The 12,035-nt window shown below is 35.3% G+C and overlaps 1 protein-coding gene across 1 annotated transcript; it reads right to left on the reverse strand.

Annotated features, from left to right (window-relative positions):
* Positions 1–619: 619 nt before the first annotated feature.
* Positions 620–9,779, reverse strand: LOC114923471 (vomeronasal type-2 receptor 26-like). Its single transcript, XM_029286496.1, has 4 exons — positions 8,904–9,779; positions 6,957–7,184; positions 3,565–3,691; positions 620–1,515 (listed from the first exon to the last, which is right to left on the reverse strand). The coding sequence occupies exons 1-4, from the start codon at positions 9,735–9,737 to the stop codon at positions 620–622; spliced, it is 2,085 nt and encodes a 694-aa protein (XP_029142329.1). The 5' UTR covers positions 9,738–9,779.
* Positions 9,780–12,035: the final 2,256 nt, after the last annotated feature.

The raw sequence follows: 12,035 nt of genomic DNA on the forward strand, positions 1-12,035 counted from the left end.
GAACATTTAGTCCCATTATTTCTGGCCTAGGACATTGCCTGCTACAGCAAAGTGGTTCTCAGACTTTAAGAATTATGGAAAGGGATTTTAATTTGAATTTTCCTGTCCCTTAAAAATGATTAAGGGGAATATTGGGAGACCTTGAAATGGCAAGTAAGGCATTCATATTATCCCTTAGAATATTTTTATTAACAGCATCTTGAAACACTCAGAAAGTTGACAAATGTTTGGCTTCAGATGTGCCAGGGATCTTTTCCGTGTTATGGGTGATATAACAAAGGCATTTTCTTTCTTTTTGGAAGGGATGTTGTGAAGCCCATGGCTTCAGGATTTACATCCATTCATTTTTACATTAATGCACATTATATAACTAAAATATTTTTAACATTTTCTTGATTAGCTATCTCTTACTATTCTGTTTAGGGCTCAGAATAATTATTTAAAATTTCAAAGAAAAGATGTAGAGCAATTCTATAGCTTGTTAAATGAACTTTTCAATACATTGTTTTTTACATCATATTGATGTAACGATAGAGGGAATCTTAAGCTGGGGAAAAATCTATATGCTAAAAGTGAGCAATTTGGCTTTATTCAAAGGATTTTGTGATTAAAATCAGTTTCATTTTTTCATTAGTTGCTTCTTTTGGTTCAGATCAGGTCTCAGAATAATGATATAGCATTTGGGGGAAAAGATGCAACCCAGTAATCCAGCCGCTGAAGCCAAAATAGAGAAGATCTCTACAGCCACCATATATTTTCCCTTGGTGCTCAGATAAGTTGGAACAAATGACACCCAAACACTGCAAAAGACCAACATGCTGAAAGTGATAAACTTTGCTTCATTAAAGCTGTCAGGTAGATTCCTAGCTAGGAAAGCCATCGTGAAGCTGGCAGTAGTCAAGAACCCCAAAAAGGAAAGGAGTGTATAAAACATGGTGGTTGAACCTTCATTACATTGCAGAACAATTTCTTCAGCCATGGAATGCATGTCAGAATCTGGGAAGGGAGGAGAAATTGCCAGCCATAATATACAGATGTTAAATTGAGCGAGAAAGCAAGATAGAACAATAGCAGTGGCCATCTTTTTCCCCACCCATTTCCTAATTTTGGAGCTGGGCTTGGTGGCCATGAAAGCAAGGACCACTATAATTGTTTTCCCCAATATGCAAGAAAGAGCTACAGAGAAAATGATGCCAAAGGCAGTTTGTCGCAAGAGACATTTGACTTGGTCAGGTTGTCCAATGAAGAGCAATGTACAAAGGAAAGAGAGGAGGAGAGTAATGAGAAGGCTATAGGTGAGATTCCTGTTATTGGCTTTAACGATAGGTGTGTCCTGATATTTAATGAAGATTGATAGCACCACAAGTGAGATGACAGAAAATGAGACTGCAATCACGGCCAAAGAAATCCCCAAAGGTTCTTGATAAGTTAAATAAACTATAGTTTTTGGAAGGCAACCATCCTTATCCTTGTTTGGATATTGATCCTTTGGACATGGGAAACAGTCATCTAAGTCTGAAAAAGAAACCATTCATAAAAACATTATTTTGAAGCNTTTGGGGAAAAGATGCAACTCAGTAATCCAGCCGCTGAAGCCAAAATGGAGAAGATCTCTACAGCCACCATATATTTTCCCTTGGTGCTCAGATAGGTTGGAACAAATGACACCCAAACACTGCAAAAGACCAACATGCTGAAAGTGATAAACTTTGCTTCATTAAAGCTGTCAGGTAGATTCCTAGCTAGGAAAGCCACCGTGAAGCTGACAGTAGTCAAGAACCCCAGAAAGGAAAGGACTGTATAAAACATGGTGGTTGAACCTTCATTACATTGCAGAACAATTTCTTCAGCCATGGAATACATGTCAGAATCTGGGAAGGGAGGAGAAATTGCCAGCCACACTATACAGATGTTAAATTGAACCAGGAAGCAAGTTAAGATAATAGTAGTGGCCATCTTTTTTCCAACCCATTTCCTAACTTTGGAGCTGGGTTTCGTGGCCATGAAAGCAAGGACCACTATAATTGTTTTTCCCAATATGCAAGAAAGAGCTACAGAAAAGATGATGCCAAAGGCAGTTTGTCGCAAGAGACATTTGACTTTGTCAGGTTGTCCAATGAAGAGCAAAGTGCAAAGGAAAGAGAGGAGGAGAGCAATGAGAAGACTATAGGTGAGGTTCCTGTTATTGGCTTTAACGATAGGTGTGTCCTGATATTTAATGAAGATCCATAGCACCACAGCTGAGATTATAGAAAAGGAGACCGCAATCACTGACAAAGAAGTCCCCAAAGGTTCTTGGTATGTTAAGAAAGTTATACTTTTTGGAAGGCAACCATCCTTATCCTTGTTTGGATATTGATCCTCTGGACATGGGAAACAGTCGTCTACGTCTGAAAAAGATAGAAACCATTCATAGAAACATTATTGTTTTGAAGCATCTTAATTTCATTGTCAGTATGCCCTGATTTTACAGCACTCTGTAGATTTACTGTTCTCCTCATTTGATTATGGAATCCTTTTATATGGTGCTGCCTTTGAAGACCATTTCAAATCCATAACAGGTCTGCAATGGAGTGGCCCATGCACTTAACTCACTTAGTCCTACTACTCCTGCATGAGCTGTACTGAATCCTAGTGACTTACCATACACATTTGAAGTTGCTGGTTATCAACATTAAATCCCTAAATGTCATTGGGCAAAATAATGGATGAGACCAGAACTCTTCAATGTTATCTATTTTTCCCAATAAGTCCGATAGGTAGGCATGTTCTAGATTTTTTTGTTTGTTAAATATTTTCATCTGGGAGTTCAGAATTGTATCTGGTCTGAAGTATCCATCCTTTTCTTATACACTTCCACCTGAATTATAAGGTATCCCTAAATGTTATTGTTGTAGCAGGCTGGGAAAATCTTGTTCTTCCCCAAAAGTGCTGGAGTAGGATGGAGATTGACTTAGGAGGTTGATTTGTCTGGCAGCTGGTAACAAGGGTGAATTTTTAAATTTTTATTTCTCTTTTTAAAGATTGTGGGAAGGCTCTTAGGCTTATTATATGAGATAGGCAACCTTATAAATTCTAGAATCAATCCATCAATCAATCACTTTTCTATACTTTTTTTCAGTGACCAAGCCAGAGTGGATGGCATATCTTAAATGTTAAATTTACTTAATATTTGGACCACCTTTTTCTCTTTTTTTAGGTGACCAATTTTTTTCATTTTTGTTGTTAGTGCTCGATGTCTCTTTACATTTTGTCCTGCTTTTTTTCTGTTTTGTATTTTACCTTTTATGATGAAACAAAATAAAATATTAAAAAATCAATAAATCAATAACTTGGGTAGAATAGGAGGTGAAAACACTTAAAAACCCTGGAAAAAGTTACCCATGCAAAATCCCCTTGACTTCCCAAGATAAGAAGAAAGATTTCTGGAAAAAAAACTGTTTATAATCTTTCAATATGATGTGAAACTCAAAATTTTCAATTACCATAACATTTATTTAAAATTCAACCCCCGTTTACATTTATTATATCATGGATACATTTAATATATATTCCTTTGCTTACCCAATTGGTCAGCTATCTTTCCTTCTGGACATGGCTTACAGTCATAGCAGCAGGATAATTTTCCTTCCACTTTTATCTTGCTATGGCCAAGAGGACACTCCTTGTTACAGATGGAAAGAGGTAATGTCTATTCAGAAATAAAATCAGAATATCCACACAGATCATTTATTTTTTGGGGGGGTTGTTCTTTTCATCAATTATATACACACAAACTCTTCATATCTAATTCAAAAATTGGTATTGAATTTTCCAGTTTTCTTCCTGATGTGAACTCCCCATTGTATCTTCAACTGCTTCTCATTTCATGTTACATTCATCAATGGATCTTTCTCTGTATTCTAAAATCAGTTTGGGGCAAGGTACCAGAAGCTGATGTGTGGAAATCTTTAATTCTGGATCCCTCAGAGTATGCTCTCCTTGAGATCCCATTTTTTGGTTTGTGTCAAATCAAATCAAATACTCTTATTATGGACTTTTGCCAGTAGAATAAAAAGAGTTCTATAAGAAGTATAAATACTTTAACACAGCAAAATTATAGGGCAAATGCAAATGTGATGTTACAATCCCATAAAAAATGATATGCATAACATGTAAAATTCTTTCTTACAAATGTAGAAAAAGATAAGAAATAATTTTTCTATCATATTCCATCCCTCACCGTTTAGTTTATAATTTATTTTTAGGGAAAAAATATGCATCCTCCTCCCTTTTAATGACTTTTATAGGTAGTGTGCAATCTCATTTGGAATGCTGCTGCATTATGTTTGAATAGTTAGATGATTAGATAGATAGACAGACAGACAGACAGACAGACAGACAGACAGACAGACAGACAGACAGACAGACAGACAGACAGACAGACAGACAGACAGACAGACAGATAGATAGATAGATAGATAGATAGATAGATAGATAGATAGATAGATATAATCCCCAGGGAAAAATATTTGCTTTTGAATCATATATTTGAATATATTTTCAAATATATTCTATATATTTGATATGATTTTGTATATTTATAGATATATATTTGATTGCATTTTAATGTTCTAAACTACCCAAAGATTGTGGTGACATGGGTGACAAACAAATGTAATAAATAAAATAAAATGAAGATAAATAAATAAATATTTGAAATATATTTCAAAAACAGAGTATCTCCAGACTATTTTAATGAGTTGAAGAAAGCCATTTAAAATCTTGATTGCATGTGATGATATTATTCTACCTGGATTAGCATAACTAGCTGGATAGCAAGATGGACAGATAAAGTTTCCAGCAAAATTTCCCTATTTTATCTTTTTTTTGGGGGGGGGGCATTGTATTAAAAGTTTTAAATGTAATATAGAAACTAACAAACTAATACAGAATATAAAGAAAAAAGAAAAAAGGAATGAGGAAAAAAATAAAAGTGCAAAAATTTGATAAAAATAGGAAGAAGCTCCTAATTTATTTTTTCAGCAATACAAGTATTATTACAAAATTATCTCTCACTCTAGGATTATCCATTTTTTTCCAATCATTGAAACTACAGACTATAATTGCATTTTTCTTCTTTCATGAAATTATATCAGAGGTTTCCAGTCAGCTATAACTGTAGATATTGTATTTTCTGTAATGAATGTATTTAACTTAACCATCTCTTGAAGTTCCAACTTCTTCACCAACCAGAGGAGATCATTAAATGATTTATTCTGAAGTCTCGAAATCATGAAATTTGTATATCCCCTTTTCTAAAGAAATCATTCTATTTATCATAAAGTTAGTATACCTCTAATACATCCTGAGTATTAAAGTAGCTTAGCATTGGAACAAAAGAAATATTTTGGATATATAATCTTAAAGCATCTCTCTGATCGTAGTAAAGGAGAATACTCATAACTCTGGGTTAAAATGAGGAGTCTTTGGTGCTCTCTGAAACCACTGTGGGAAGTCAAAGCCCCAGAGAAGGAAATATTAAAAAGGAAAAAATATTTTTCACCATAAGGATTTTTAAAAGCATTTTTTGAAAAGCAGAAACCAAACCTTGCCTCATCTCTTTGCCCAAAGCAGTAGCTAGGCCTATACAAATGCAGATGTGGAACCATCAGGAAGTTTGGAGCCAGGGATCTCAAGACAAAGGAAGCTCTTAAGAGTCATTAGCCCCATCACCAGGGAAACAGGAGATGACTTTTGGGACATAATGGGACTAACGATTACCATCAAGTATACCAGAGAGGCACACCTGGGCTCAGGTCAGAATACGTGACACAGGAAATAGCCTCAAAGTTCACAACACAGGAACAGGAAAACTTCCAAACCAAAAGCTACAGAGGGTATAAAAAAGCTACTGGCCATGTGCTCTCTCTCCTTTCTTCTCTGCTCTTTCTTGAAGAGCCATCTTTCTGCTTCTGCAATAAACTATAACCATCTTCCCAAAGCAGTCACCATGTTGCTTATTTAATAATAATAATAATGATAATATTCCCGGCTTGGATGAACCAGGATGAAGACTTACTTCTAACACCACAATGATGATGTTACCTAGTTTGGGTAATGAAATGTCTCTAAGAGAACAACCAAACTCAAGAAGCATTAAGGACTCACACAGAGATGCATGCACACTCTTTGACTTTAGTAGCTTGTGTTCCTGTCAAAAGAAAAAAATACCCACTCACTCCTTTGGGCAATCCAAAGGGCCTGAAGACCTCATTCTGAGAGCCTGGAGCTTCAAAGCAGATGTATCATTCTGGACTAAGATAAGATCCCACCTCCTCCCCATGTGAATCTTGCTCCCTTCCTTCTCATCCTTTCAATCTGAAATCAATTTTATTCTCAATATTTATTGTTTTAATGCTTCATCTTGTTTTTATCATTACAAGCCATCTAAAGATGGGCAGAATACAGGTTTAATAAATAAATAATAATATAGGTAGTCCTTGACGTACAGCCACAACTGAGCCCAAAATTTCTGTTGCTAAGTGAGACAGTTGTTAAGTGAGCTTTGTTCCATTTTATGACTTTTCTCACCACAGTTGTTAAGTGAATCACTGCAGTTGTTGAGTGAATATGTTTCCCCATGATTCACAAAAGGTGATCACATGACTCTGGGATAATGCAACTGTCATAAATATGAGTCAGTTGCCAGGCATCTGAATTTCGATCACATGGTCATGGGGATGCTGCAACGGTTGTAAATGTGAAAAATGGCCATACCTCATTTTTTTTCAATGTCGTAACTGAGACTTGTTACTAAATGAACTGTTGTAAGTCAAGGACTACCTGTGATCAATAGCATATGGATTGCTAAAGGTTTGCTTATTCTTAATGTTGCTGTAGTTGTGGTTATTTAAACATTTACTTCAATGGATCAGTGGCTAATAATTTCAGGAACTGGGAAAAATGAGACAAACCTGGTTAAATATAAGAGGCCAAATGGCTTCTTTTTTAGAAATGGTGAGGAGCTTGTCTGGGGGAGCCGTGGGGTCGACCTTTCCAAGTTGGACTTTCAGAAAGGACTTGTTTGGAAACGTAACCCAGTTGAAAATATCAAATCCAGTTTCTAATTCCCCATTGGGGCCAAAAGAAACCTGTTCTCCAGCACTGTTGTTAAAGGAGACTTGTTGCAAAAAATGGTGAAGCTAAATGAAGAAGAAGAAGAAAAAGACACAGAAAATTATTTCAAATATTTGAAGGAGATGGGAAAATCTCTATTTGTTTCTTTCAGTTTGGTCTAGGCTTAATGAAAAGTAAGCTGTTCAGATCTGCTTCAGTCTACACCAATTTCAAACTGATAAAGAAAGATATTTTTATTAAATGCATTTTCTACTCTCTGGTGAAAAACTGCCAGATGAGAATCCCAACACAAAATCAACAAAGGGAGAGATCTGAGGGATCACTTTGCTTTCATTAACCATTTCAGAAATTGTGAATTCAGTGTTCTGTCATATAGTGTAGGCAAGATAGAGAACAGCCTGGTGGCCTAGTGTAAAGACTCTTCCTCCCATTCGGAAGGTTAAGAGTTCAATCCTAGGAAGCGACAGATGTTTCTCAATCAAGGTGCAAAGAGAAAATATCTGTTGCAAACTTTGTGCAGTGTAAGGAAAGGCATCATGGCTAGTAAACATTCAGTTGCCCCGACTTTAACCCAAATTCAGGGATTACATGATCTTAAAAAGGAACTTAATGTAGGCAAGATAGAATTCTCTGAGACGGAAAATTCTAGGAGAAAATAGCTTTTCATTCCTGTTACTTTTGTAAAAAAAATAAAGTAAAACAAATTAAATTTGAATTTTTCTTCGTGTAATACATTGACAACTTTGCTGTGCAATTGAATATTTCAATTTTCACAGATTTCTTATCATTTTTATAATTATTTTTATTCCCTTTGAATTTTAATGTCTATGGAGATTATAATTCATCCATGTTGTGGTTGTTCCAAAAATGCTTTTTCAAAAGATTACTGGACTTTCTTTTTTTTTCCCTTGATATTTTGCTTCTCATCCAAGAAGCTTCCTCAGTGTCAATGCTCCGACAAACTGAACTGAAGCCATTTTCATTTTGTCTTCATTGCCATATATTTAGTTAGAAGAAGGAGGATGTGTGTGTAGTTTTAAGTTAGCCAAAACATTTCACATGTATGGGAACCAAGTAATTGCTGATAACATTTTGTCAGGCTGAAGTAGCTGGGAGGAGTGCCCGCATTTTCAAACAATTGGTAAATGTGATTTATGATAGCAATTTGGGGTGGGAAATGAAACTTGCAACTTTGTAAACAAGGGGAGGGGAATTTAGTCTTGGGTTCACCCTTGTATGTACTGTTATGTTGTAGCCAAATAAAATTATTCTTTAAGGAAGAAATGCTTGCCTTGAAGTTCTTTTAAATGGTCTCATCTATCAGAACCATGACACTCAGTTCTGAACTGAAGCAATACACCTTCAAGGAGAAACAAAGGAAGTCCAGATGACTTTTGAAAAAGCACTTTGGGGAATCTTTGAATTTTAGTAACTCCAAAATCCATCTGATGAGGAATAATAATGCTATTCAAGGAAGCTTTTGAGTTTTTAAATTTAAAATTGTCAAATATAATGGATTGAATAAGATCCCGTACATACCATTTTACACATAAAATGAAGTTTTTATGTCACACATTTCTAACTGTGTCTAGATCTAAGCCTTATATTTTCATATATTAATTTTATTTTCTTTCATATGAAAATATCAAGTATTTCCTTATAGCTTTCAAATCTATCTTTAAAGCATTCTAACAGTTAAAACAACACAACAAAGCAAAACACAAAACTGGTCTCTTATGCTGGTACCTGATGATTTCCCCAAATTTTCTATTAATCATAATTACCTGCCAGGGTGATTGGAGGAAGAGTCTCCATCTCTTCTCATCCATTTTTTGGCCCCCTTTATGTTTGGCAGAGTGCAAGGCCTTCAGAGCATGTGCCACAGCATAGACTGCATTGTAGATGCTATAACTATGTACATTTATGGTGGCCTCAAAGACAGAATTAGGAAGATTTTCCAGCTTCTCTTCTCCAGTGCAGATCCTTTCAGCATTCCCATCTGTAATATCACTGGAGAATGAGCATTCAAATGCATCTTTCCAGAAATCCCTAATAAATCCATCATCTTTTTCTAGATTTGGGTTTCTCTTTTCCATAAATTGTTGGAATCCAGTCAGCTCCTTTGAGTGAATTGCAAATGAAAGGGCACCATGGAGAAAATCAATGGGCAACTGTCTTTGCATCCGAATGGAGGTGAATTCCATCTGGGCTGTCATGATCCAAACTTTGGCCTTTCTCTCCTTTGGAATATCATCATAATTGAAAAGACAGATCATTACTCTCAAAGCTATTATGCCTGTAATTTCAGCACTTAAGATGACTGCAATGACTGTACTCTCCATTATTACTTTGAATATTTTACCTACATTATCTATCCACTCAGCACCTTCACTACCAAACACCATTTGGGGAAGACATTCTATAAAGTCAAAGCAGATTCCTCTCTCTGAAAACATGGAAAGACTCTTTTGAATGAACTTGTCTCTATCTTCATCATAGAGAGAAACTAATCCAACCCAGGTCCATCCAAAATGCAACAATAAATGCAGTATTCCTTTAAATTGGTGATACTCATCTGGGAACATCGATTTGACAAATATTGCTGTTTCAGTATTCATCAATGGAGCTGATCCATATGTGATCTAAATGGAGAAAGTCAGAAGAACAAAGGAATAAAGGGTATCTTCCAAAATAAAGAAAATAAAAATAAAAAACAAATCATATCTGTTGATTAAATCCAATCTCTGGGTTTGAATGGTATACAAAAATAGGATGTTTAAAATTAGTTTTACGTGACATCTGCAGTTTTGCTCATCAGGTAAAAAGGGACAGCCTTATGACTTACTCATAGTTTTGCTCAAATATTTCTTTTCAATAAGCAAATTTTTGAATAGAATAAATAGCTGGTGAACATCTCATATTGATCCAAATTTGTATCTCTCACCTGGGGAAATTTGTAGTTGCACAGAATGATTGCCATGTTTATACAGATGTTAATACGGGCTCCTCCAATGACTGCTACTGTGTTGGTCTCGTCTTTACATTTGTAATTGGGTATAAATTTATCTTTGGTAGATAAAAATTCCATTGCCAAATGATAAGTTGTAATTTCCTCATGGCTGTCAGTAGCAATGAGAAAACCAAGGCTAACATTAGGTAACAGCCCATTTTCATTGATCTCCTTTACGGCAAATGCCAGAGCCAAAGTGTGCTGGTAATTATGAGTGATGAACCTTCAGGGAAAGTTATAAGTCGTGTCAATTGGTTTCTGTTTCAGAATTGGACAGCTATTTTAATTTATACATATGTATTCATAAAGATAAAAATTAGTGCTGATTGTTTGTTCTGGACAACTGGCGTTTGGTCACTATCAAATAATAGCCCTAGATTGTATCAACCAGGAAGCACTACTTAGTTGTTGCTACTTAACATTGAGTTAAGGCTAGCATTTAGTCAGACCTCATTTGAAATACTGTGTACAGTTTTGGTGACCTAACTTAAAAAAATAGATTGATAAGATTGAGCCACTCCAGAAAAGGGCAAAAAAAAAAAAATGATGCAAGGTTTGAGGGACAAAATACATCAGGAAATATTATAGGAACTGAATATATTCAGCCTAGAAGACAGAAGGAAATGAAGGACATGACTGAATTCCTTAACTATATTTCAAGTGTGAATAAGGGTCTAGAAGGCAGTATTCTCAATATTAATTAAAACATAATCTCAAACTGACAGAAGAGAAGTTCAAAGCTATTGTTAGAAAGTATTAACTTTACAGAAAGAATGGTACTACCTCATAACCACCTTTCGAAGGAGACTGTGTATCAATCACCAGTAACTCAGTTTAAACATGGAGGGCATAAACATGTTCATCATCAGAAAAAAAATCTGCTATAATGATAATAATAATAATAATAATAATAATAATAATAATAATAATAATAATAATAATAATAATAATAATAATAATAATGATGATGATGATGATGATGATGATGATGATGATGATGATGATGATGATGATGATGATGATAAAGTTGAAAGGGACCTTGGAGGTCATCGAGTCCAACCCCCTGCTCAGGCAGGAAACCCTATACCATTTTAGACAAATAGCTGTCCAGTCTCTTCTTAAAAACTTCCATTGTTGGCGCATTCACCGCTTCTGGAGGCAAGCCGTTCCACTTGTTAATTGTTCTAACTGTCAGGAAGTTTCTCCTTAGTTCTAGTTTGCTTCTCTCTTTGGTTAGTTTCCACCCGTTGCTTCTTGTCCTGCCTTCAGGTGCTTTGGAAAATAGCTTGACTCCCTCTTCTTTGTGGCAGCCCCTGAGATATTAACTAGTTTTCTATGCTTCTATCGGATTTCAGTATTATCTATACCTTATCTGTATTTTCTAATTGAAGGAAGCCAACTCCCTTTTACATTCTAGATGTGTAATAACCTAAATTATACACTAAGGTTTTCCTGTTTAATAAATGGATGAAATAATTATTAAAAAAAACCTCCTAAAGATTAACCAGAGAGCTTCTGCAATATTTAGATTATTAGAAAGAAGGAGAACATTTGTAAATCTGCAATATTTAGATTAGTCCAAAGAAGGATAATATTTGTAACTCTGGGTTGAAATGAGGCATCCTTGGTGCTCTCTGAGCTTGCTAGTTTTCTTCAGATGTTTCATTGCCCTAACGAGTTAGCATTATCAGCACTGATGATGTTACCTAGTTAGCCTAATGAATCGTCTGCAAGAAAACAATCAAGCTCAGAGAGCACTAAGGACCCCTCAAATTAGTCCAACTTCTTACTTTCAACAAGGGACTTGGTTGAAGGAAAGAAGTTTCTTGAGGAGAATGAAATTCATATACATTATGGTTAAAGCTAATAATATTCATCCCAGTTTCAAGATCAGAATTAGAAAAGG

This window comes from Protobothrops mucrosquamatus, unplaced genomic scaffold (assembly GCF_001527695.2).
Source record: "Protobothrops mucrosquamatus isolate PMUCROS unplaced genomic scaffold, P.Mucros_1.0 scaffold3882, whole genome shotgun sequence".
NCBI lineage: Eukaryota > Metazoa > Chordata > Lepidosauria > Squamata > Viperidae > Protobothrops > Protobothrops mucrosquamatus.

What these genes read in the sequence shown, in the direction of transcription:
- LOC114923471 (XM_029286496.1), bottom strand. Translation starts at nt 9,737, where the DNA reads ATGAATACTGAAACAGCAATATTTGTCAAATCGATGTTCCCAGATGAG. An exon ending in GGCCTCTTATATTTAACCAG is followed by an intron (nt 3,692 to 6,956) that starts GTTTGTCTCATT and finishes ATTTCTGAATAG; the next exon opens with ACATTACCTCTTTCCATCTG. An exon ending in AAAGATAGCTGACCAATTGG is followed by an intron (nt 1,516 to 3,564) that starts GTAAGCAAAGGA and finishes TTTCTTTTTCAG; the next exon opens with ACTTAGATGACTGTTTCCCA.